Source organism: Anopheles marshallii, chromosome 2 (assembly GCF_943734725.1).
Source record: "Anopheles marshallii chromosome 2, idAnoMarsDA_429_01, whole genome shotgun sequence".
NCBI classification, from domain to species: domain Eukaryota; kingdom Metazoa; phylum Arthropoda; class Insecta; order Diptera; family Culicidae; genus Anopheles; species Anopheles marshallii.
This window is the reverse complement of record NC_071326.1, coordinates 16,862,497-16,889,500: the sequence shown is the minus strand read 5'-3', so window position 1 is coordinate 16,889,500 and position 27,004 is coordinate 16,862,497. Positions and strand designations below refer to the sequence as shown.

General features: G+C 46.6%; 1 protein-coding gene across 1 annotated transcript in view; it reads left to right on the top strand.

The window, feature by feature from the left end:
- The window catches only part of LOC128710259 (GATA-binding factor C), an 83,814-nt gene extending 60,101 nt beyond the window's left edge, over nt 1-23,713 (top strand). The window contains exons 4-7 of the mRNA XM_053805304.1: nt 15,681-15,815; nt 23,052-23,235; nt 23,363-23,550; nt 23,690-23,713. Of these exons, the coding sequence (XP_053661279.1) occupies nt 15,681-15,815; nt 23,052-23,235; nt 23,363-23,550; nt 23,690-23,713 (531 nt within the window). The remainder of the gene's footprint in view (nt 1-15,680; nt 15,816-23,051; nt 23,236-23,362; nt 23,551-23,689) is intronic.
- Nucleotides 23,714-27,004: the final 3,291 nt, after the last annotated feature.

Genomic DNA, 27,004 nt, shown 5'->3' with positions numbered 1-27,004 from the left:
CTTATGAAACATCACATTACAAGGAAGCATAACATTAGCCAAAACAAACAGAAGGAAGCTAGAATGAAGCATATCGTATCTTACCAAAACTACGACCTAATAGCCAGCGTGAACTTGAACTATGAAACGACAATCGAGTGCAGAACCATTTTTTGCCCTGGTTGTCAAAATTTTGCCACGACCGTAAGGAAACTTTTCCCCAAAAACAGACTTTCTTGCCTTCGTGCAACCACACCAGCGAGAAAGCGTAATTGATTCCACTTGCGTTGGCCTGCTTTTGAATGCGCAATTTACCAAGAAAAAAAAACGCTCCGTTCCGTTTCGTGAGGAAAACTTTTGCAGTTCCCCAGGGCAAAGGCAACAATTCTTCGAACGAAATACAGCGCGGACAAAGATTCACTGCTTCCCGGGAATTCATTTGCATATTACAACAAATGGACCCTACGTAACATCGTTTGAATAAATACTGCTTTATTAGGAAAGCATTTGCGTGGAAAGTGAAATGAAGCGCCACTACGGGAATGGAGTTCCGCTACGGGGACTCTGTGGAGTTCCGCTGTCTTTTGGATGGCAGCAACAGCCCGAGCGGAGGTCGGTGAGGTCGCAAGGTCGCGAGTTGGTGTACGTGGCTTTACCCGTGATGGCCGCGCGACCACTACGAGGTCTTGAACTCATCAACATCCTCGCGTACGATAGACACGGGCGTAGGGTTCCGCTGCGGATCCCGTGCGGTCGGTCCGTTATGTTAATGATGTTAATTATTGGGTTATAAAATTTATCGATAAATCAGTTTTGCTCATCATACCAACCCGGGACGATGGACAGGCACAGCAACAACACGGCAGGAAATGGTAGCAAACGATATCGTTTTGCTGAAAATTCTAAAACAAACCGTGGCCTGTTTTAGCGAACGCAACGAACGACCGTTCGTTCGTCTGGGTTGAGTGAGCTGTTACTGGGAATGTACTGCTTCCGGCAGGAGCCGACTCTCCGATACGGTGACGAACGACGGCCCAAACCGGGGCAGACATGTTTATAGTCTGTTTGAGCAAAGTTATTAACATGGCAATCGCCCAAAACCAAACGTAAAGCGTAACCACCAACACTGGCACCGGTGGACGGACAGCGGCAAGGTCGAAGAAATAATTTTCAAAACGGCAATTCGCGCATCGGCAATGGTGCTTCGTCAGGCATGCTGCTGCTTGCTGTGCAGGCGCGAAGGTTGCAAGCGACCCGAACGGGCTTGACATCTCTATAGCGTTGGTCCCACTTATTCGCAGACCTTTGGGCCAGTAAATCCAGCCAGTTTCGTTCCGTGTGTTTTCTCCCCCCATTTTACTAATTCGAAGAATTCATTAAGCTTGTTCGATAATGCTTACCACGGGTACGACCCCCAGGTGCAGCGCGTTTGGGGACACGGGTTTTTATGTGCTTTTAATTGTGTCGAACACGTTTTAAAACGAGCAGCTCAAAATAAGTTGCGTTCGTGAGTAGTGAGCAAATGCTGGACCGAACGGACCGAAAAACGCGTCCCAAGCGATTGCTAAGCCCCGCGATCATCCTTTTCGATCTCACGGTTAGGTTGGGTTGAAGCACCACGCAAAGAATCGTCCGATCGGTCACTATAGATCGACGAGGATCGAAATGTTTGGCCTTTTTTTTTGTTGGTTTTGTTTGGAGGGAGTGGATCCACAAAGTAATTTAATTAATTTTCGAACATAAAATCGAACCATCAAGGCGCAAAATCGTGAGAGACGATCGGGACGACCCGTAAGACGATCGTAACGTTGGTTCTCTTTTTTTCCACGAAAATCCAAATCCTTCGCGCACAGAAGTTTTTTTTTTTGCACTGGCACCCCTAACGGGTCACCATTCTTTCGGGGCGCGCGGGAGTGACTTCTTGGCGCGCCGGGCAAAGTTTCCAGCGAAATTGAAACGCGATACATTCCAATTAGCATTTTGGTGACTCGCCGTACGGTGCGCGCACTCCTCCGCCGATCTTCACGTCGTCGGCCGATGAGGATGGGGGTACGATATGGGTGCGTTGTTGTGCAATGGTTGCAACCATCAACTTCGGCACCTTCGATACCCCGGTTGGGACCAATAAATTAGATTCTCTAAGTCCTGACACAGAATGGACAACGGGCGAGAGAGAAAGAATGAGCAAGGGCTGGAAGCATTTCCGAACCACCCTGAGCAGGGTAGTTCCTCCGGATCGTTATTGTCGCCGAGCCTGCCCGCTAATATAGTTGTCAGCTTTCAGCGTGCAGTGGTGCTGGTGGCTGTTTTGCCCATTCGAGCGGTATTTTGTCGTCCCGGGTGCTCGGGGTCGCAAGATGGATGGTACGAGCATTATTCGCATTTTAAACGCGCCATAGTGACTGGGACTGCGGTGAAATATGGATGCTACCACGAGGGGCTGTAGCTGTACGGATCCTGCCAAACAGTTTCATTTACGCAGCGTGGACAAGACACTGCTTATACGGTGTGAAACGAAGATTCGCGCTAAGTTTTGTCATTCCCCGAGAACACTCTCTACCGCTGGTGGATTCTTTCCAGCCTAAGCTAACACATACCGCCATACGCCTGTTGCATACCGGGGCAGGAACATGTAACACCGCTGGGGAGACTTGTTTTCTTATGCGGAACTTGTGAACGAACCAAACGGACCAGACACAAAAAAAGAACGATGCACATTCACCCACAGGGCATGGAGAAGTTTGGCAGGACTTTAGATATTTATAAACTTTTATGTAACATATATTTTAACACCATAATTTAACTACCGCGTCAACCACGGCCAGCCTCTGTGCCCTGTGGGTCAGTTCAGGGCCGCGACGCACAAACCGCACACAGCTTCCCTCGCGCGGTGATAATATTTAACATTGGCTTGGTGTTTGTCTGGCTTTTTATTATATTACGGTTGTGCTCTGTGCGGTGTGTTTTGGTTTCCCTTTTTATTCCTGGCGTTTCAAAGTTTCGTTCACACCTCATCGTTTTTCACTTGCTCCTTGCTTCCAGTGATGTCCTCCTTCCTACTTCCTTCCTCCCACAGCAGGACGTTAGCCCTGAATGCGCAGGAGCATTCGACATCTCGCAATTCCAGCTCTGTTCCCTTCGCACAAGGGAGACTGACTGGCGCATCATATTGCACAGCCAGCCCAACGTTCCACGCACACACTTTGCGGACGGGGAACAGAAAATCGATGTTTGGTAGAATGTGCGAAAAACAAAAAACAAAACCATGAGCTTCCACTGTTGGTGGAGCTGAGTCCCACCAAGTGGGACAAAAGGCACGCAGCGAGAACGAAACAAAACAGTCGCTACACTACAACAACCCCCCAAAAACGCACAAACAGCATAAATCAATGTCATTCGGTGGGAGGCAAAAAAAACAGGCCCCTCGGAAAGTGTGCGAGATTGGGAGGCAAATTCTCTCCCTTTTGGAATATGTTTGGGGGAGGGGGGGATTTTTCTGATGTTGCTGTGAGGAACAACATTCAATGCCTGGTCATCTCGATGTGGCAATACGTTGGTCTATAAGAGGCGTCCGATCGTAACCGTACGATGTGAGTTCTGGGAAATTGAATATTGCTAATGTTGTGTTCATCACTAAAGGCGACATGTAGAAAGACAATCGTGTTATGTAAACCCTTCATCAAGGGGGTTGATAATTGCCAACAGCTGTGAAGTTTATGGATTTTTTTATGCAGGTATCTTGCATTATATGTTATTAATTAATTTTATTAACGAACTTTTATGCGTCCATTTGGTGTCATTTATCGAACTAAGCAGCAAATAGTTTGTCTCATTATAACATCAAATTACCATTTTCGTAAGCTAATAAATGGCTTCTAGCGAGCGTTTTGAGCGACCATAAAAGAGAAAGGAACGAACCGAACGATCGGGAAATGGGAATAGAAGCGGTAAATGCTACGTGACAACTACGACCTGCTGCTGGTTGGGATTTGTTTCGGTATGCACACGACGACCCAACTGCACAATCCACCCCCAACGGAACATCGGCTCATTGTCTACGGCTCTGACTCCGGCAGTCCCTTCCCCACCTGGTCGTGACTAGAAACAAATGGTTATAATAAAATTACACTTTGTGTATCATAAATTCGCGATAGCTTGCCATACACGATACAAAACGGATGCTAGTGTACCGGCAACAGATTCGCAAACGGGCGGCGGGGAAAAAAAGTTGTTAACGAAAAGAAAAAGCATCGGAGCGCTTTGTGGACGGTTCTTCCTCTGTCTAGCGAACGACTAAGCGAGGCTCACATTTCATAAGAGCTGCTCTGGCTGAGACGGTCGTTACCGATGAATGGTGGTGGTTAAATTACTACCATAATAACATCAACAGCAGCACTAGGGCGACACTAGCAGCCGTGTAGTGTGCATGGAGGACGCTTCGCAACTATGCTCGTACCAAGCATGAAAATTCAACTAAGGTAATGGAATTTGTATCAACTGCAAAACCAAGGCACACGATACCTAACCCTTCTACACCGATGGGGGGGAGCACCCGAAATGGCCCACTAAGCAGGCGCCAAGGCACAACCCAGTTCCAATCCCATTTCACCTCAATGCTTCCTTTATGTGCAGCGTGCACGGTTACGGATTGCGGACCGATATAGACGTCGTCGTCGTCTTTCGCTCCGTTTCCGCAAGGTACCGATTCCCGTTCAGCGGTCGTCTTCACTGGGGCCGGCCGCGTCGTCTACGTCGTTGTTCTTTATCAATTTATTAGATTATAGGTGATTTTTATATGAACAACGATTGTTATTGTTCCAGCGCGAGGCAACCGACAAGCAGAACGAGGCCATAACCTCAAGCCACGCACCTTATTAATTTTACTATCCCGCAAAGCCCGCGCGTATGTACGAAACTCCCACGACGTTCTGCACGTTCACGAGGGCAGAAGGATAAACTTTTCCCTCAACACAATCCCCCAAAGGGGGGGAGGTTGTTCGTTTACTTCCTGTTACCCCGGGCTGTGGGATAAGTTTCCCCGGTGGGGTGGTATTGATTCGGGCTGGAACCTATCTCTGGAACGGTACGTGAGCTCTCAATAAATTGCCAAGAAATTACGGAACGAAGACAAATAAGGAACACGACCGAACACGCGGGACGTACCCGTACGGTGGAATCATTTACGAGTTCTTCCCGGGTAACCTCCGATCGGTCCGGTGGTGTGCTACCGGTACGGATGCAAGACCGGTGTGCCATAGACAACGCAACGGCGCAGCTAATCCGAACGCAAACGACCCACGACGACCCCGGCAAGCTGATGACCGAAAAGGCGGAAATTAAATGAAACGCAAACGGTGATCGAGTTTTGTTTGACATTGGAGAGATTTTAGAGGGCAGACACTTCATGCAGGGCCATGCATGCGGATTGCCAACGTCCGTACCCTTAGGCTGCTGATGCAAGGCTGAAATTGAATGACAATCTAATCCGCACCATGCCACCCCTGGTGCGGTTTTTGGCTAACGATAATCCGATTTGCTCAATTCAATCAAAAGACCAAGAAGTCGTCCGGAAATTGCCGCTTAACGCTTTCAATTTTCATACCCCTCTCCGTCAGACGTGCCATCCACGCCATCCATTCCTTCCTTAGCGTGAAGTTGGTTGCCATTCCTTACTGCACCTTGTTGATGGAATGCATACGGCTATTGAATGCATCTCAATGGTTTGGTGTGTCCGGGATGGGAAGATTGTCCCACAGGCTCAATAAGAAAGGAAAAAAAAGATGCTCATCCAGCTAAGCTGAACAGCGCAATAATAATAAGCCACCGGTAGAAACGACGCACACGAGAACACAAGCGACAACACCACACGGAAACCGAAGGAGGCCAGAAAGCGGGTACGACTTAATGGTAACGGAGACTCGGCGGAACTTTCTTGCGGGATACCTGGGACGCAAATGTCGCGCATTTGCAATGGGAGTGTAAACCACACCGAGCAATGTTTCCAACGTCACGGGGCTCTGCCCCGTTTTAAAACTCGGTTCGGGAAAAATGTGTAACAGAGCCGTATGGAAGAGTAGCGCACGGCGACGTACATGCACTGCCAGCAAACAAGCCAAACAAGAAACAAATTAAAGGAGAAACGTGCAAGAAAACATGAGATGAAAACAGAAGTAAAACGTATAAAGTAACACGCACACCAGACGGCGATCGATCGCCGTTTGGTACACGATCGCGGGTGCCGGAAAGGAGGACGAGTACCGAAGCCCTGGGATCGCGCAAATGCTGGACACATGGTGAACCCACGGACGGTGCAATTGTCACGCCTCTTTTTGATTTAAAAGTATTACATTAATCGATATGGTATACAGAAACGCTGCGCGCTACAGTTGGCTGCTAGCTGGTGATGCCTTTACTTACGTTTAATCGATATATTTTCTTAAGTTTGATTTAATTCGCTTACTTATAGGGATATATTTTTTAAGCAAATAAATATGCTAAACATGTTTCAGGAATTTGATAGGTTGTTTCTGCATCAGCAAAATACACATTCGTGTTTGCTTCTTGCTAGGAATGTAATATTTCATGCACATGTTTCCAACCAGTCGTACAATAGCAAACAAATTTTCTTCCTCCGGAAATTCCCACAAACTCACCACACGCCACCCGCCCAGTTCTGACGCACCTTCGGTGAAACATCCAACACAATCCATTAAAGTCGAAACAAAATTTATAACGTGCCAGTTCTAGCATCACCCACTTCCTCCTCTCCCTGAAGAAACCCTTCCTCGACGCAAAAGATGGACATAAATTATGAAGGTGATGAATTTCCTACGCCTGGGCAGTCAGAGAAGCGCAAAGCCCCATTGTACTGGCGAATGGGAACGAAATAAACGCTCAGTCGATAGCCCAATTTTCGGACCAATCCTTTCTTTTCTCTCTTCCTCCCCCCCGGGTTGCTTACCCTCCTGCCTACCCTTCCACTCAAATGACGATTTTTCCAAACCTTCGTTTGAAAAGTCCGCCTTACATGTACCCAAAACCGGAGCATGAAAGACAGTTGCCCGCATTTGGAACACCGAAAATCAGCTGCACAGTCACGGGGCTACATCATGACTGACGTTGCGTGGCACCAGCGGGGGGAAAAAAAGTGCCCCGGCTTGTGGCCATGGCGGCTCGACCGTGCTGCAGCCCCCGGGTGAGGGTGGGCAAATCTATTCGCCCGTGGCAGCGAATTTCATTAATGAAATGCCACTGGGCAGCAGGTCCGCAGGCGGCGGTTTTTCTGTACGTCGCCGACGTTACCGAACACGGTAAAAATGGTATGTCAAGAATTTTGACGTTTTGAAGACGTTCGCCGTTTCGCCGCGAGTCTACGGACGAGATTTTCGGACACCGGACCGGTTCGGGGTAGCAGCAGGGCGGGATGGAGATGGAATTATGGAGGCGCTACCCACTGCGCCTAGGGGACGGTGTCTATTATTTCTGCCGGATAGAGATGGATTTTGATTTTCTCTTTGTTTTTGCCCCAATCCCCCGGCTGGACGAGACTGAGACTGGCCGCGGCCGGCGGTATGACGGTTTCGGAATGCTACGCTTCGGTAGCTCCCGGAGAAGTTTTTGTTTCCCGGGCAGGAGAAATTCCGCCACCAACCCACAAACCAACGCCCGCAGCATTGGGTGTGGCAGCAGCGTGGTCGCAAATGGCGTTAACGTTTTCGGTAGCCAAAACTTTTGACTACCGCCCGTCGGGATTTGTTCGGGGTTGGTTGGCAGTAAGTGGTCTACGGTATCACTGGTGGCCACGGAATAGGTCTCGTGAAAGCGTATCAATCAAAGAGGAAATTTCTCACTAATGGAAGCTGATTTACGTCCATCAAATGGGTAATAGTTGGGGTAGAAAGAGCTTGCATTGTAGTGGCTATTGAGAAGGGTCTCTCTGGCGGAAGGATATTGATTGTTTTCGTTGCTAGCCGAAACACATTACCAGCGCATTAATCTGCGACTGAAGTGCTAGGTTGTAGGTCTTTAAAATAAGTCCAGAACTTGAATTCTATGGTACATCTTTACAACATAGCCTCGTCTTCAATTCTAAACCACATCTTTATAATATTCCAAAGCAAAATACGTTGTCAGTTGCCTCGCAAATAAAATGGAACCATCGGGGAAAAATTCAATCCATCTTCATCCTGTTGCCCCGTACGAGAACGGTCCCGCCAGCAAGCGAGGTGAAATAAATCACCCACAACCGTTGTGTCATCCTTCGGGTGGGCGCCTCCGGGGGGGATAGATTTTTTGCGCAACTGCGTGTGCGTGCCACAACAACTACCACAACGCTGGCTTTGTGGGGCATGCGCATCGGTATCTTGCCTTCCGTATCGTAGATGATGTCGTCTGGAACAGGATCGGTATCCTCCGATGCTGCGATACCGATACGCCTGGGGAAAGGGTGGCCACATAATGTATGTGTGTGCGTGTGTGTGTGGGTATGGATGCTGCCACACACTTCTGCGCCCGACAACCATTGCAAACATTGTGCGGAGCAGAAAAAAAAATCGAGGGGATTTTATGTAATGGGCTACATTTTATTCGCGCCAATTCGCTCCGAACCCGGTCTCGACGGGGCATAACCACACGGACACTAGCATGCGCGCGTACATTGCAAAAAAGGACACCCTCGTGAGGTAGAAATAATTCAACCGACATGACGTGAGACTAGGCTCTGGAAACGCTAGGAATGGGGAAATGGAGATGGGGCATTGTAGGGTAAGAGAATGAATAAGATAAACTTTCTGACGAAAGAATGTTTTTTTTTTTTTGTTTGCAACGTTCTTGCGCTCGTACACCGTACACGAAACTGGGATAGAAAAGTTTTCGCCTTTCCCTGTCAAGACGACGCACATGAACGACACACCAGCGCCGGGATTGCCCATGGCGGGTAAACTGACTTGCACACACACACACATACCCACAGACCGTTGGCAGAATCAAGGGAAAAATGACAAAGTTTTCTTTTACCCTTACCCCCACCCCCACCCCCCTCTCCTCTTTTCACCTTTTTGCACCTTTTTTCCGACCCCCAAAGCCAGAGCATCCCGCGCGCGCGTTTTACTATTCCACCATTTTGCGTTTCGCTATCTGACGTCGGGGCTTATCTTGATGCTGCTGGGTGTGGAAATTGTTTGTTCTCCAAACATGTCTGCAGCATGAATAATTTATATCGTTAAGGAATCCTCTTCTCGCCTTGCTTTCAAACCCAACCCCCACCGCAATGGCTTGGCAGGGAAAACTTCAGCACTCTTTCTCTCTCGCTCGCTCGCTTTACTTTAGCCGCCCAATCCATGGGGATCCATCGTTTCTGTTTTATATTGCAACTCCCGTTTCCCGTTGCGAAAGTCTAGCAGCCTGAGGGGTACGTTATCCTTACCCGGTTGCCCCTTTAGGGGATTATTTAGAACGGCGTAGCACTCGACGAGCAGGATGAAGTTTTGGGGATGAGAATCTTTTCTATTTCACCATCCAAGTGTGCGATTAAAGCTTGGGTAGGGTTGAGATAGCTTTCGGGGTGGAGATTGGTATCGTTATCATTCGGTGTTTAAGCGCACCCACACACACACACACACGCGCGCAAGCAGGGATGCATACATACAAAGTGGGTGCTTAAAATAATCTTCACTACGATTTCATCCCAAATGGATGTGCCTGGCTGCTTGGGCGACACAAGTATGGTTCTGGGGGAGGGATTTAAGGATTCTTGTCTGAAGTGTTTTGCTGTTTCATCCACAACCACACAGCCCTTATTGGGGAGGGTTTTTGGGCAGGGATGATTGTCTTCGCGCACGAAAATGGCTGAAGAACAAAGAAACTCCGGTACATCCTTTTCGCTAGGCTGCATGTGTATCCTTTGGAGCTCCCCATTCTGGGACAGCATCCCTCGGTGTGGTTCGGTTCGGTTCGTGTTTACCGCCCTTCGGGCACTCCCATCCGGTGTGGAGCGGGAGGAACGGAAGCAGCAACACTCGCACACGTACATGCGACCCAGCTGTCAACTTTAATTGGTAGCTGATCTTACCGTACCGATAGCGCGGTTATTTCGATTCTAATTTATACACGCACATATACTTGGCGATTCCTCCCCCGGGGCGAGCCTTCGTTCCTTCCTTCCGCACACATGCGAAGATATAAATAAACACACACACACGCATGCACACACTATGGGCCCGATTCGGTTGCTATCCCATTTCGTCGTTATTTCGTTTATGTCTCATTTCAAATCATTTCTTGCGAAACCCACGTTCCTTGGGCGCCCTTCGCCTCTGTCACGGCACTAACGTCGAGTGATTTCTTGCTGTGGTTCTTGGAGGAAAGGTTACGCACATCCAGGGTTCTAGAGATGATCAGAAAGTATTTGCTCTCCGATAATCGGTATCAAATGGAAGAAGGTTTTTTCCTGATGCCAGCTCAACATGCTGTTTTATTGAAATATTTCTATGAAAAGTTGGAAATTGAAACTATCTGTTGTGATATTTTACATTCATACACAACTTCTGAAGTTACTGGTATGCATGAAACATGTTTTTAAATGTAATTAAATTGAATCAATTTAAAATTCCCTAATCAGCGCTACAATTTAAATTGTCATCCATGCTTTATGCCGCACAATCTTCATGCCATTCCCACGCACGTAATGCTGCGCGAGAAGATGGCAAGAGTTGAAAATTGAGCCCGATATCATTGAAATCATTTAAATGGTACCACGCACCATCCGTATCGATCTGTCGGAATTGGTGGACGCAGGCGTGAACTGGAAGGGAACATTGCTGCCAGCCCGCAATAGTAACGAAAATATGACACACGAATAGCTAAGGAGCACCTTTTCCCCCCTCCATCTTTACGTACCCCGCAGGCCTCCAGCTCGCCGTAGCTCTGTTTAGGCATCGAAATTCGATCGATAGGAACCAGTTCCCGTCAAACAAGTCGACAACTTGTGCCCCGACCGAAAAACCATCCATCCATCCGGGAACAAGGCTCACTTACTGGTTTTCGTATGCGTGTTGAGTTCCCAGTTCCGTTTCGGACTCCTTCGTCTGCTGCGGGGCGCGTCCCTCATTTCCCCCCCTCCCCGCTGACGTTTAATTAAAGCTGATTTCGGAAATCGATACTCAGTCGCAGATAAAAACCAATTAATAACACCTTTGTTGACAGTTGACTCGGGGCTGCGGTTCGTACCAGCTTCCATCTGGCCAGTTTCCCGGTATGCACGCGCTTCGGATATTACTGATCGACACGATCGATTCTGTTGTGCCGAGCGAAGCGATAGGTAATAGGAAAGGAAAACCACAACAACATTAAAAAAATCACACAAATCCGGACACACCCGCGTGTTGTTTTTTTTATTTAAACACCCGGAACGCAACCGGAACCGGTTCCGGATGGAGCAAGGATGTGGAAATGATAGGAAACCACGCGAGTGCCACTAACGTTTCGATGTGTTTGAGTTCTAGTCTTTTTTTTTAACATGGTCCGCCTCACGTCCACAAACCCCCTTCTCAAGCCACGGACATAAGCTGCGAACATCGGAAAGCAATGACTGACCACGACCTGTATATGTGTGTAGGAACCGAATCGTTTGACAGCTGAACGATATCCCAAAAAGCTTTGCGGGCTTGTACATTTGGGGGAGTGCGAGTGAATGGGAGAGACAGAGCGAGAGAGAGAGAGACTAGGAACAAGTGGTGGCTTAGCAAACGAAAACAACAATTACTGGATTGATGGATTGGAATTGGATTGGATTTGGATCTCCTAAAGCCGGTGGCCAGGAGTCACGGCCGGGCCCGGAGTGACATGCGTGAAATGGATTCAGGAACCGGGAGCCCGATGACGTACACGAGCGGGCTATGGTTTTAATTGGGTTAATGTCAGTTTGACAGGCACCGTGGTTCTTGTGTGGTCGATGCCTAGGCTCCCACTATACGTTCTACCGTACCCCTTCATGCGTGTGGGACGGTTACAGTTGCTTATTGTCATCGAAATGCGAACGCAGACGAAGCAGGCCACTATCATCATCCATCTTCTTTCCGCTGGATGCCGGTTTTATGGTGAGCTACAAAATTGATGAACTACTGCCATTCCGAGCCGGACCTTGATTGACCACCTGCAACGCTTCCGCTTTGCCGTGCCGTGTCTCGCGCTTCCACCGCACCGACCTGTTTCATCCATTATTCACCCACAGCTAGTGGCCCGAACGACCCCAAAAGGACGCCACCCGGCGTTGGACGCCGTGTTTGGTTTTTGGCGTTGCCTTGGTTACGCCATTCGCCATGGTACGCACAAGCTGTCAAAACATCGCCACCATCGTCCGCCTGTTGTCCAAGCCCTCGGCAACGCATTCTTCTGGGGGTAGGTGGCTGGGTTTGTTCGTACAGTATCAAAACCCCAGCCCCGCTAAACCAGCACAAAACACACATCCTAATATGTGCAAACCCAACGCAACTGCATCTGTATGCAGTCGTCGATGCAATCGTCATCGGGCGCAAATCGCGCCATCTTTCTCACTCCGCACGAGACGAGACCAACATCGATTGAGAGATTGAAAAGTAGGCGTGGAAATGGATTGCTCGCGGTTTTCATCGCTGCTCTCCGGCACATCTACACGTTCTCGCATCTCGCGCACCTTTTCACACTGAAACGCGCGATGTTTTCGTCGTGCTCTCTGTGGGCGCGCTCACGCGACCGCGAACTGTTTTTTTTTTGCGTCAACTCGCACCACAGCTTCACGGCCTGCTCTGTGGTTTTTTTTTTTCTTGCCGAGGAGTTCGCTGTTTCGGTGCAACAACAATTGTCTGTCGCGTTCCGGGTATGGGAAAATAAGGGTTGATTGGGAGGCGAGCGGGTGAAACATAAATCGAGCGGGAGAGCGAAAGGTTCGAACGCCCTTTTGCCACCCACCACCGAAACAATGGACTCTGTGTGTGCGAGGGTGGATAGGCGGATAGGAAAAACAAAATGGATTTTATCGATTTTCCAACACCGATTTTCCAACTCCATTCGGCTCGTCTGTGTTGGTGAGCCTTGTGGCTGACGCGTCAGAGTTTATGGTCTAACGGCGTGCTAAAACTCACATCACAAAAACTCCCCAACTTTACCGCGCCACGGATTGACATTGGAAAACCACCCTTCTTTACCGGAGGGGGGAGAAATGCGAGACCATGCTACGTGGCTTCGAACATTTAATTTGGTCATAATTAATGTCACCACGGTGAGGAACCCGGACGGGGGGACGGGAACAATCACCCCGGGGGCCCTTTACATGGAACCATAACACCATCACCAGTCAATAACATCCGGTTCATTTTCACCCTTGGAAAAATTGTTCTCCACATGAATACTCGGGGATAAGGGACATTTCCTGGCAAGAACGTTGGAAAACTCTCAATGCTATTACCATCGGAATGCGTTACGAGCGGAAATGATGCGACAGTCCGCTCCAGGATAGCGAGGGCAGCCCTGGAATGGGTGTTCCGGGAGTTCCGTCGATTTCGATTCGACGACTCCGAAATTCTGGGCGCGTGTTGGTGTCTCGCGGGGATGGTCCGTCGATGGACGCGCGTGATGGTTAAAAGCACGGGAAGGACATTTGAATAAATAGTGTGCCGTCACGGAAATAGGATTTATTTCGTAATCAAGCCAAAGTGCATGAGCTTCCTGCCCTACTGGGTGCGGCTGAGGAATGAATTTTCGATAGAATTTTGTTTCCGAACAATTTTCTTTCATTTTTAAAACATCTAATTGCATCAGAAAATGTTGTACTTGGTTGCAAAATGTTTTAGATAATAGTACAAACAACACCATCTATGAGTAAAAAATGCCACTACCTTCATGACAAACGAATGAATTCCGTCCACTCCAAACCATTAAGTGCGACACGTTTATGCAACGATGCCTCATTTGTCTTGTGTTGCACGTCGTTCATTATCTACTGCCGGTGCGAGCAGCACCATTAGCAAAACAAAGCCAAAGCAATAGCGGACAATTAAAGTGTTAAGCCTAATCCATCATTCCGGGTGTTTGAAGTTTCAAACTAGAGAACACTATTTCTTCCTCGTTGCGGTAAACATCAACTGGTTGTTGCAATAGATAAACAACAGCAACAACAACAGCAACAAAAACGAACACAAACATACAACAACGAGCAGCTAAATATTAATGAATTCAGCAAAAACGTGAACCACGACAAAATATACCAACAACATCTCTAACCTCGTTCATCCCTGTCCGCACGCGATACGGTCATGATGATAGTTTGGACATTAGCTTCATTTCTATTGCTTTTAAAAAGCTCATCATCGTGTTTGTTTTCGGTGGATGTGGGCTTATTAATAATGGTGGTGAAGAAATCAACGCCCGCATTCGCATCATAAATAGCTTTCCACTGTGGTCGATCCGGCCTCATCGGTCAGTGATGTAAAGCAAACTACAAATGTTTTACGAATAAAAACAAAAAAAAAACAGTAATTTTTAATCAATAAAGCAATTATAACATTCATGCATGGATTGGATTCCACCTAACTAATGTTTAAAAATGCATAAACCTTCAGGTTGCATTATGTAAAGCGTTATGTACAGTGCGGAACGATGCCTTCCGTTGGAGTAGATAACGACACTGAAATGTTACGGTTGTTAGTGATGGGAGGAAAAACACATAAATCATCTTCTTTTTTTTCAATATTTCTGCTAGCTGTCAAAAAATGTGATGATTGACTAACGAACCGATTTACGATATTTGGACAATTGCGATCCATCCAAAATGAGGCAGGATGGATGGAAAGAAAAAAAACACTCAACACATTAATATGTGTCTGTCGGTAAGACGTAAAAGAAACACATAAAATTAATCTCATACACCACATCAACGTGATGAGCTTTCAAGAGTGGTGAAATTTAACGTCACTACAAATGTACCGGTTGGTTTTCTACGGAAGAATCGAAATGTCCCCAAAAATAAAATATGGAAGCAGTCAAAGCACCCAGCTTACAATCAAATTTAAAACCCAACGGTCCATGTCCCCATTACGAATAGCTTCATAGCAATGCCGTTCACGCTACGAAACTTCGCTTGCGGCACAAAAACCAGGAAAAAACATTGAGCAAAATTAGACACCCGGTTCCGTCCCTGGTTACTACCCTCGGGGAAGTACACACCCGGGCTGTCGGTTGCCATCAAAGTTTTCCAGATATGATTTTAAAATTGAACAATCTATCGATCGGTGAACGGACACGAGGCTGTATGGGTGTAATAAATCAATTTCAAGCGTAATTGTTTTTCCCGAGGCTATTCGGATGCGCTTTCCTTGATCGCTACCCCGGGTCCGGATCCGGGATCAGGTTTTGGGATGTGCTTAAGTCTACCGCGCGTCTTTTGCTGCGGGGTGGTAAAATTCCAGAATTTCATAAATGTCATGTCAGATTATGCATCACCCGGCAGCAGCGATGCTGTTTCGTCAGCAAATGTTGCGAGATTTAGACAAAACTCTTCGCGTAGGCAATTCTTCCGTTACCGATCGCAAACACTACTGACGCAATAATTGCGATCGTTTACGGCTCTCTCACTCGCACACACTGTAGAATGTTTTTCCCCCATCGATAATGTTGATGTATGATTGTTAATTTTCTTTTCCCGCATTTTTTTTTATGTCTTCTTTCAGTCGCTTCAAAGTGCCGCCCGACGTGCCGGTACATCGTGCGCCAACTGCAAAACGACCACCACCACCCTATGGCGAAGGAATCAGGGTGGCGAACCAGTTTGCAACGCTTGCGGGCTGTACTACAAGCTGCACAACGTAAGTACTGCTACCGGCCAGTGTGTTACGACTTTCCACCCGTGTGTTATTACATGGCTGGCGAGAACACGCACGGAGGGGATGCAATAAATTGCAATGTACCGAAGAACTTAATCAATCGATAGATTGATCGTCAGCGATGGTAGCGATCGGAGGACGACATCCCGGCATGGATTATCCGGTGTGCCGTTCCGAAAGTTCCGCTTCGGGCTTCGGGAGAGGGTCAAAGCAATAAAATCTACCCGCCAGAAGTGGTCGAGGAGAAACGAAATAATGACCCATTATTGGGCCGGATGCTGTAGAGGTGGAGAGATCCTGGTAGCGATCAAGAACCTTTAGCCATCCATCGGTCAATTCCGGTGCCAGTTGCCAAACGACATGGAACACGGAAGCGATTAATATTCGTAGTGCGTGTTACGAAGGATATCCGGGAGGACGATTTGTGTTGCTTCGGGTAGCGTAACACGTACATTAACGACCTCGCACGTAGCTCGCCACTACGCTATGCAAATGGCGCTGTTTGGTTTCCGAAAAATCGCTCAATACATCGAATTTACCTGCCGAGGAAACGGATGTTCCTAGCAAAATATATTGTGTTTTTTTTTTTGTTGCTAGATTTATTTTAATTGAAAGCAAATAGTGTATTTGGGGAGGGAATGAGCGAATAGTCGAGGGAGTTGAAGTCACCCCGACGAATGTGTGCAGTATGCAAGATAAAAAATGAAATCAAATCTTTGAACAGGAAATTAACTTCATCCTCTAATCTGCCCATCATCCAGGTCTGGCAGACCACGATATAGCTAGATACTCACCGCCGAATAGAGGGTAAAGATTGTGGCGCTTCATATTCTGGCACGTGTCATTGGCACTGCTCTTGCTTTTTCTGCCCAAACCTCGCACGTACGAGGGTCCTGCAGGAGTGTGTCCCTTCATACACGCCGTCTTCAATGACACCAATAGCACCACGGCGGGGTGTGGGAATTGTGGATTTGATTCGTAGTACACTTGCCCAACATCAGGTACCGGGAAGCGGGATGATTTTCCACCACGAAAATCTGGTCGGTGATGCACAGAGGATAATCAATCTGCAGTCATTGCCATCATCTCCGACCCTCTCGGCGAACCAGTCGCACGATAATAGGGTGTAAATGGTTTGGGAAGTGCGATAAGATTGATTTACTTCTGATTCGTTCGAGAGGGTGATCTTTGTGCTAGTCGGACCAGATTCGGTACAATGAATATTAAAGAACGGGCAGACTATAACGCCTTGCGGTTCCACCCTCTTTTTGGAGGCCACAAAGGAACCAGAAAGAATTACGAAGGGCTGGTCGATGCTCGTTCAACTAGAATCAGCTTCCTTCCCTATTAATCGTCCATATACTTGCGGGAACAGGATGTGTCATGAGTGTGAATGGCGACGAAAGTGTTGTGGGGGAAAGATTAAAACGCTTCAACGGAAATCGTCGAATGCTGCAAAGAAAATTAGTTCAAAGATAAGAACAAAAACAGGAGGCTTATTTCCGCCACCTCTTCCTCGATGACATTGCAATGCCGCGATCAACGAAAACTAAGCAAAAAACATAGACTCCAATAGCCTCTTCCTAGCGTGTGGACTGTGGAGCGCATTGCAATGGTTGCACCAGGTTTAACAACAACCTGCACCGAAGGTACAGCACCTTTCGGAAATTCGTCAAAAAGCCAATGTCTGTAAGCATCTGACATGGGGCAGAAAGTGAAGAATTGTCAAGCCCAGTCATTCACAACCTTCAATTGCCATCCTTCTCGCCAGTTCCTCTGCTGGTAGGGGCATAAAAGCGAAAGCATAATGATACCGCGTCCATTACCGATCAGGATGGTTACGGATGGTTGTCAGCTTTCGTCAGCGACAGTCCGCGGACCTTTGACTGACAGTTGAAAAGACGGCCGAATGAATGTGACCCAGGGGTGACGCTGGTGAAGTATCAGGAAAAACGCCACCATGCGCCACATAAGATGCCAGTGCTAACGATGCAGTTGCCTTGATGGACCGCGAGAAAATTGGTTCGCGATGGGTGTTGCGTTACATCGTGGCCAAGGTTGCGCCGTGTGACAAATAAAATGGACAAATAGCAAGAAACATGTTGGGTGGATACTGAAGGGGCAGTTTCAATTGAGAGTTTTGATGGTTTAAGTAACTTTCAAAGCGATTATTGGAATTTGTTAAACGACACAATTGTCGCAAAATAGCAATCGTTTGGTGGAAAATCTATAAAAGTTGTAGCATTATTCTAAACAAGAACAAAAACCATTAGTTGAAAATAATTAATTCAAAAACTATAAACAAAATTTTAATTCAGTTATAGTGAAAAACACATTAATAGATAACACATTTTACGATGAAACAACGAATGATAGAAAAAACCGACCAACGGCGCTTGCAAAACCTTCCACAACTAATGAAATTGAATGAAAAAGTGATTATTCAAATTTATGCAAAACTGGCCGAGTGCAGGTTCTGACCAGGTTAGGTTTATGGGGAGTTTCTTCATGCAACGAAGCAAAAATTTGACCCAACGCACCCAAGGGCACCAACTGGATAATGGAACCGATGATAATGTGTGCGTGCGACACGACTTTTCGAAAATATTTTGGGAGGGTGGATTATGGGCATGAGAAAGCGGGGTCAGGGGTGGTCTCGGAACAAACACACCCTACCTCTCGCGGACAGTTTTTAAGCCCACAAAATACAACCCGCAAAGAAAAGGTTTTTCCAAGCGTCTGAAGACAATTCCGGCCATGCCCATCTTTGAAATGTGAAATGTGGATTGAAAGACACTGAACGTCGCAGTTTCACTCCCGTGAACGGTGTAACCCGGTGTAGCAAAATGGCTAAGCAACGTAAAAACAAATGCATTAAAAAATTAAAACTACATCAAGTTCAAATCAACCCCTTTCCACGGACCACGGACGAAAGAAAAGAAATGTACCACACGAACAAACTACCCTAGCCATCGGATGTTATGCGCTGTAGTGGTGCCGTTTCAATGGTCCATTGATAAGACAAAGAAACGAAACGGTCGGTGAGACAAAATAAGTCCAAACGCTCGGTTTTTCATTTTCATCATAAAAAGATTGTGTGTGTTTTGTGGTTGTGTGTGTGTTTGCTTGTGGTAGAAAAATGCTCCAGGGAGAAGACAGAAGCGGGAAAGCCACATGGTGATATTGAAATATTACCATGATGTGCCTAGCGCAGCATAAATGAATTGTTATGGCCGTAATAATAGTAATTATCATTATAATGTGTTTGTGAAGCGGTGTGTGTGTGTGTGTGTGTGTGTATGTGTAGGGTAGTTATTTGGGGTTGGAATGGATACACTGGAACTGGGTGAGGAACGAGAAATAGGGTGGTGGATAATGAAATGTTAGTGAGATTTGAGGAAGTAGCATTTTCCCCACTTGCTTCCATACCAACTCCCGTTCTGTTGGATTAATGTGAGTTAAAAAAAACGGAAAATTTGACATCCAGTCCGTAACGTCTGGTTTGAGGCCGTGTGTTGATTAAACGGATGTTTGCTGAGAAAATAGCCTTACACTGATTAAAACGAATTGGGATATTAGTTGGTAGAAGCTTGCATGTTTTAGTGCAGCACTGGAAAAATATGATACTGTCCTACGCATTGTGACAGTTTGATACTGTAGCGATCATAAAACCAACGACAATTGTCAAACCGAATCGTAATCGGTGTGACCTGAACGCTTCCATATCGCCTGACATACCGTTGATAACATCAGGCACGTTCAGTGCGTGCAGCGTTTCGCTCAGTAACCGATTGGATCAGCGCTTGTACATCGCCATATTGTGAACGGCTTTATCACAGCCACCGCAATTAGCCCCCGGAGTTCGTGGATGAACCTGATCCCAAACTGTCCGGCGTTCGTCCTCGCATTATCGTGACACGTTGCGATCTTTTCGGGCCGATCTTATCGCGAACCTGGCCCCAATCTACTTAACGTTGATTAGTGGTTGTAAAAAGAAGGGCTTAAGCGTCATTTTACCGATCGTTCATTACCACGCGTCACAATGCGGGAGCGAAGTCACGCAGGGCACATATGCGGTGAGAAAAACTCGTGCTATCGAGTTCCGAAAGAAATGGTGACCGAAATGCAACCGCTACCTTGCAGACCTTATCAGCGGTGTGGTGTAGATAGCTGCCGATCATGATGTAATTGATATTGTTACGTGCAATTTTACTGCCCATAAAACAGGCCATTTGGTTTACGCCGATTGTTTATCATTTATAGACGTATTACACGTAAATGGTGCTTTTGTACCATGATTGATAACGTTCGACACCAGAGCGTTGGATTTCGATTGCACGTAGGGCGCGAGATGCAGTAATCCGCGTGCTGAAACGGGCGGGAAGTGAGAGAGAGAGTATTGCAATTTCGATGGTATTTAGATACAATTATCACCACCGTACGCGATGCGGAGGAAGACAAATCTACTGCGCTCGGTAGCGTTTATCAAACTCCCATCTGACAGCTGTCAATGTGCGATGAACCGTGGGGTGGTCTGAGCAGTATAGCCGCCCACGTGTGGCCGTGCGATCGCGGTTGGTGCGGATTTCTTACCGAAACGGTGTAGGAATAATGCACACCCAAGGGAGAGCGATAATTATCATCCTTCAGACGACGCACGTAACTTAATTTGAATGACAAATACGATTGCGATCTCGGACGTTACCCGGTGGGCCCTTGAAGTTCGCTGAATGTGACACCTTTTGGAACTGTGCGCGTTGGCAATTGTAGATCTCGGGTAAAACAGCGCTGGTGTGAAGTTTGGAGTGCTATATGCAATGTCTTCTGTCTTCCAGCACAGAGTTCCATTATTACTGACAGACATTTGAAGTCCAACACAAGAATGATTCATTCCTTTTATTGTGAAGTTAAACATGATCTTTTCAATGTGATATAAGATGGTCAATAAAGTGAAGGTAGAAATGTTAAAAACTATCCCCGACGCAAAAATTAGATCCTATTTTTTTTCTAACTCTTGCCAAAGCATTAGGGATTTGCGGTAATTGATACGCTTGTTCATTCGATTTACAACCACACAAAAATCGTTGTGAAATTGGATAGAAAAAAAAAACCTTCTAACCCAAAAGAAATAGCAAGAGAATAGCTGCACGCAATACTGCAATAGTTTCAATTGCAGATTGCATTGTTCGCCCACCCTTCGCAAACATCAGATCCTTCGCTTTGTGACAACGGTTAAGGTTCAAGTTCCTACCTGATCAACGCAGGAGGTTATCCTGCATCTTTTGGTGTACATGAATGCGTTCCTTCTTATGGTTCCTTCTTTCACCTCACGCAAACAAACATGACCGCACCCAACTTTGCTGCTGGGACACTCCACGCTTCCACCGCAATTGCACATTTCTGCCCAAGCCCAATTTGACAATTGACAGATATATACGCTTTTCCGAGGAGGGACCCGCTCGGGGCACGGTAATCTGCAACGAACTGCTTCGACAATTGATGGCAGACAGGAAATGAAGAATCATGGAAGATTACGATCACAGGGCAAGATCAAACCTGCAACCGATTTGGAAGGGACGCACGGCTATGTTGTGCCGGTGAGTTTTCCGCCTTTCGCTCAAATACTTAACCGGAACTCAAACTCTTCGGTCTTTTTTTGGAGACACCAGAACCTTAGCGAAATTTGCACTTGCTGCACTGTCCGCCACTAAAATGTTGCCAATTTGATGCGTGCGCGCGCGTGTATGTACTCATGTAAACGTTGAAATTTGAGCTAAAGCACATTTCGGTTCCACATGAAGCGCATTTGTGTGCCAGTAGCCAGATGAAAGATGAGAGATCGGAGATCTGGTACTGTAGATCGTTATCCGTTCGACCAATCTGAGAATCTGGCTAGCATTACGCTGGCCTCCGTATCGGCAGAGTCTGCCAACAACAAAAAAAAAAAGAAAATGCAGCACATTCACCGGTAGAAGTAAAGACGAGAACCAATTCTTAAGCCGAGTGTAAACTCGATAATAAGCTTGCGGCATTGCACCATTCGCCCAGCTACCGGACGAGTGCACCGAAACTCGGCCGGGTAAAGATTTTCGTAATTAAAGAAATTTTAATGATTCAATTTATCTTCGAAAAATCATCAGTACCATTTATCCCATCGAGGGAAAGAGAGAGAGAGAGAGAGTGGAAAAAAGGTCCCCGTCGGCACGGTGTCACAGTGCTGCGGGAGAAAGCCGGCAAAGAACTCCCAAGTGCTGCGCGCCACTAAAACAGGGATAGGCAGCACTGCTCATTTTCGTAATGAAGTTAGATGTAGCATGCAGAACGCCAATTAACGCTTTAATAACTTCGCTCGATTTCACCCAACGACGGCGACGACGACGGCGATCACAGGGCCTGATCGCAAGCGAAAGGGTATACGCATTCGCAAGAATGCTGATTTGCATCAAGATTTATTTCATATGGTTTGTGAAGGGCCCGTTTCGATCCGATCCCCGCACTTCCCCCAACTCCTTTCCCCCTTCTCTTCGGCGCATCTTCCCTCGCACCTTGGGTATCGTGCACTAATTATGGGCCCTCCGGATGCTCGGGGGCATTCCCTCCGATGGATGTTGCCGCCCGGAAACCTGCGAGCGAAAGAATCGACCCGATTGAGCAGGACAGATTTCCCAGAAACTGCCACCGGGAGGGATGACTCGATATCATAGTCATAGGCATCATCGTTTACGCGGCATTTAGCGCACAATCTCGGAACGAAACCCTCCGGCCGAGGGAGTAGGTGCTTTAGCAGATGCATCTGTGTGGCGCGTGCGACCTAGTCGGCTGTAGCACGCGTTCCCCGCTCGTAGAATCCGGGAAGCACATCCGCGTAAATCGACCGGAACGCGCCGCCTCACTGCCTCGCGTGCTCGTGAACAAATGATGCAAACCCGGTGTGTGCACAAGGGCGCGTGTGTGTGCGCTATTGCGTTGAGGTCTACTTTGGTGGTCTTGCGTGTTACTTGCGACGATGATATGCAAAAGATAGAAGAAGGCATTGCTTTATGCGATCTGGTCAAATCCAACGATGATGTTTGGTTTTGCACATTAACATTGCCTGTTAACGAGATATAAGTGTTGGGAAGTCCATCGAAACATTGTGCCACAATAAGGCAATTCAGTTGACAGACAATACAACATGTTTAATGTTGGTTATTTCTATTTGCTTACTTTCACCCGTAGGTTAACCGACCATTGACGATGAAAAAGGAAGGCATCCAGACGCGAAATCGAAAGCTGTCGTCCAAATCGAAGAAGAAGAAAGGAATTCCCGGCTCGTGTCTTCCACTCGGCGGCCATCTCGGAGACCTGATGAAACCGCTCGATCATAAACCCTCCTTCCCAGGAGCCTTCCCCGGATCGATGGGTAAGTCACAAACGATAAGAATATATTCTACAATCATTTATAATATTTTGTAATTAATAATGTAATAATAAATAACCTAAAATTCTAATGCGAACGGGAACATTTGCTCCATATTTGCCTCCGCTAGGACAACACGGCCATTTATCTGGAGGATTACATCCAGCGCACACGCATATGCACGGTGGCTGGTACACGACCGGCATGGGAGCTCTCGGAACGTCCGGTGGACTACAGAACGGTTTCGGTGGTGCGGGCTCGTTAGGTGGAGGAGTCGTCCCACATTCGCAATCGTACCATCTAGGACTTAATTCAATGGTAGGTTTCACACGTCCATTATTTCGAAACCATACTGTACCTACTCATCATCGATCGTTGCTTTCAGCAATGCGAGATTTAACCGATTTCATTCAATAAAAATGTTTCCAATATTTTCGTTTCACCACAACCACAACAGAGCTGGCGTTCGGAGTACACGTGATGGAGCACCAGCAACTTCAATACCAATCTGTTTGAGTTTAGCACCTCGCCGAAACTTCAGCAGCAGCACCAGCAACAGCACCAACCATCCCTCCAGCACCAGCAGCAGCAACAGCAGCAACAGCAACAGCAGCAGCTATTGCTGCAGCAGCACCAAAACCAGCAGTCCACCCATCAGCTACAGCAATCGCCATCGTCCAGTTCGTCCCTGTCGTCGATAGCGAATGCGGCCTCGCTGCTCGAGCAGCACCATCTCGGATCGCTTCATCAGCTGCACGAACATCACCACGAATCGGCCGCCAGCCAGCTGCATCTTCATCCCCATCAACTGCATTTAGCGACCGCAAGTCAAGTACAAATCTAACTTACGACTACCCCACCCATTCCGCTGTTTCCTCCCTTACCGACCACTGGTTCGATCAGTTTTCCATCAGTTCGTCGCTTATGCGCGCCTCTAGTCACCAGTAAATTCGTACAATTCGTTTGCTTTTTTTTTGTCTACAACCATTTTGCGTAACAACCGTTATCATCACTACAACAAACACGACAGTTCAAAGATGATCGAAACAGATCACTCCCACTTAGAGTAGCAAAAGGATGCTCCGGCCCAAAACGGTCGGTCGGCAAACCTTCGAGCAGGAATTTATTGGAACGCATCCCTGCGTGGAATGTGTTGCCGTCTCATACGATCGTCACGATCGGTTCACCGGTTCAGTATTATAAATGATTTTCATAGACAGCCAAGTAGTAAGTGAAATGCATGCGGCGAACTAAAACCTCGACGGACGGACACACTGTGTGCGTGTGTGTGTGTGTGCACTCAGTGGCGAAGGTAAGTCGGGACGAATCGCTTCCGGTGGCGCTTTGCAGGGTTTTCGCTGTAGAGGGAGAGAGAGAGAGAGCCAGAGTGCCAGAGCGGGTGTATAGGAAGCGTAACAAAAAGGTAACCAAGCGAATGATGAGCGCAAGTTAAAACGAATTTAATTCACCCACCCTAAGGTAGGATGAAACCATAGCAAAAAACAACAAACTGGTGCAACGCTGTGTGAGAAATTGTGTGTTGACTTGGGCTTTGTATAGTTTTGTAAATAAGATTGAAACACTGATAACTTACCAATGTTCATCACCGGGGCATCGGAACGGGATGTTGCTCCAAAACAGCATAAAACAACCCCCCAACGTGTGTGTGTGTGGTGTGGTTAAAAAACAAAAACACACACACACGCTAGGAAAAACGATCCGCGCGATAGAAACACAACACAAATGAAGTGAAGTGAAAGAATCGTATCCACCAGTGCACTGAGCATGGGATCTAGAGAATGTGCGTCAGACACAGCGAAACAAAACAGCACAGTGATGTACGTTACAATTGATTAGACGCTAAGCAAATAGTGAATTTAAATGTTCGTACCAAGCCAAGCGAATCTTACCCGCGGGACGCTCGGCGAACCAAACCAGGTCTCCAGTGGGGGGGTGACGAACACTGTTTTTGATCTTTGGATAAATGTACGAGGTTAAGGAGACCTAATCCGTTTCGTGAACCGAGCGTTCACGGAGAATTTTTGGGTTGGGGCTGGAAGCAAACAAAACAACCACAGCAAAAATGCCCACCCGTTATTTGTCACCACAGCGAGGAGCGTGTGGTGTTTAAAAGTGCAGAAAGGGGAAAAAACAGTGGAGCAAAGTGCAATTTTCTTAGTTTGAATTACGCGGATTCGGTTTCATCCCTCTTTTTGGGATGATTATTTTTAACACAGCGTTAATATTAAAGCACAGGAAAAAGAAAACAGCTGGACCTCGTTTAAGTTAGCGTAATTTATTTATCTATCCACCTTATTTTAGTACACTTGTTTCAAATCTGTGTGTAAAGCAATTGGTAAGGTATTGAACATGTAAATTGCAATATAAGTTTCTTGACTATCGTTTGCTGCACAAAGAAAGCGGACGCATGTTTGCATGCTTTGATTGTTGATGGTAAACCAAATTTTCAAACAAAAGTAGCACAAAAGGAAAGAGAGAGAAAGAAAAAAAATATAACAAACACAAAAAAAAACAACATTACGGAAGCAGATGCCATATAAATAAGTAGACTGTAAAATAGTTCAGCAAAACAGAACGGCAGCAAAACAAAAAAAAACATGCAACTTTTTGCGTAAGCGTGTAGCGTGTCTTTGGTGTTTTGTGAAGGTGAACATTAGGAGGTGAATGCCGATGTACGCCAGACACCTGATTAATATGAGTCCCATGCTAGAACTACAACAACAACAAAAAACATGCTCGTACGCATCTTCTGGAAAGGTAAGAGAAAACGTTGTTTGTTACACATGCAAAATAGGGGAAAATAAACAAAAAAAAAGGGCGAAAGATAAAATACAAAAACAATGAAATCAGTCAAAGCGAGAAAGTGATCGGAACAAAAGTCACAAAAAAATAACAAACAAATGCAAACAACACATTTCCACAAAGAGAAAGTGTATGCATCTATACAGTACGCTAAGATGCTATCCACTAAAAGATAAAGGAAGAAGAAAAAAAGCGACAAACGGACAAAAAAAAAACTTTTAGCGCAAATTGTACAGTACATAGTAAAAGGGTAAGAAAATTCAACCATAAAGTTGATAAACAAAAACGATACACGTGGAAGCAACAAAAAATAAACCAACCCCATGTAAAAGGGGACGACAGGAGCAATTGTAAGGCACGCATAACAATACAAACAAACCAACAGGAATTAGCGCACCGTTACGCGTGGGAAGTGCAGAGCACGCAAGATGTGCAACAAACAAAACAAAACAAAAAAACAAGATGCTCAACTTTTAGCAGCCCACGCTGGTAAATATCGTTGATAAACCGCACATAGTAACATTCATTACACTGATGTCTTTTTTGATGTGTTGACTACTATACAATAGTATTAACTGTGTAACTTTTGTTCGTGGTGTATACAGATAGGAGCACCGATGGCAAATCAACAACAACATAAGAAGAAAAAACACTACCCCTTCCCTTTCCCTTTCCGCCTCCCCCCCTTCCTAAGCACCCCGAACCACCCCCGGAAACGCTCTTCACCTCGTACAAGCAAAAAACACGGTCTCTATAAATATGGATATAGGCGTACATATAAATATATATATAATACATATAAATATAAATGTGTAAATTATATAGAATGTGAAACATGCGGTGCGGTAAGTGTCACCGTGCAGCTCTAGCTCTATAAGAACCCCGACCCGGAACCGTAGACGAAGCCCCATCGTGTCGCATTCGTGGTTGTGTCGCACGCGCTGTCGGC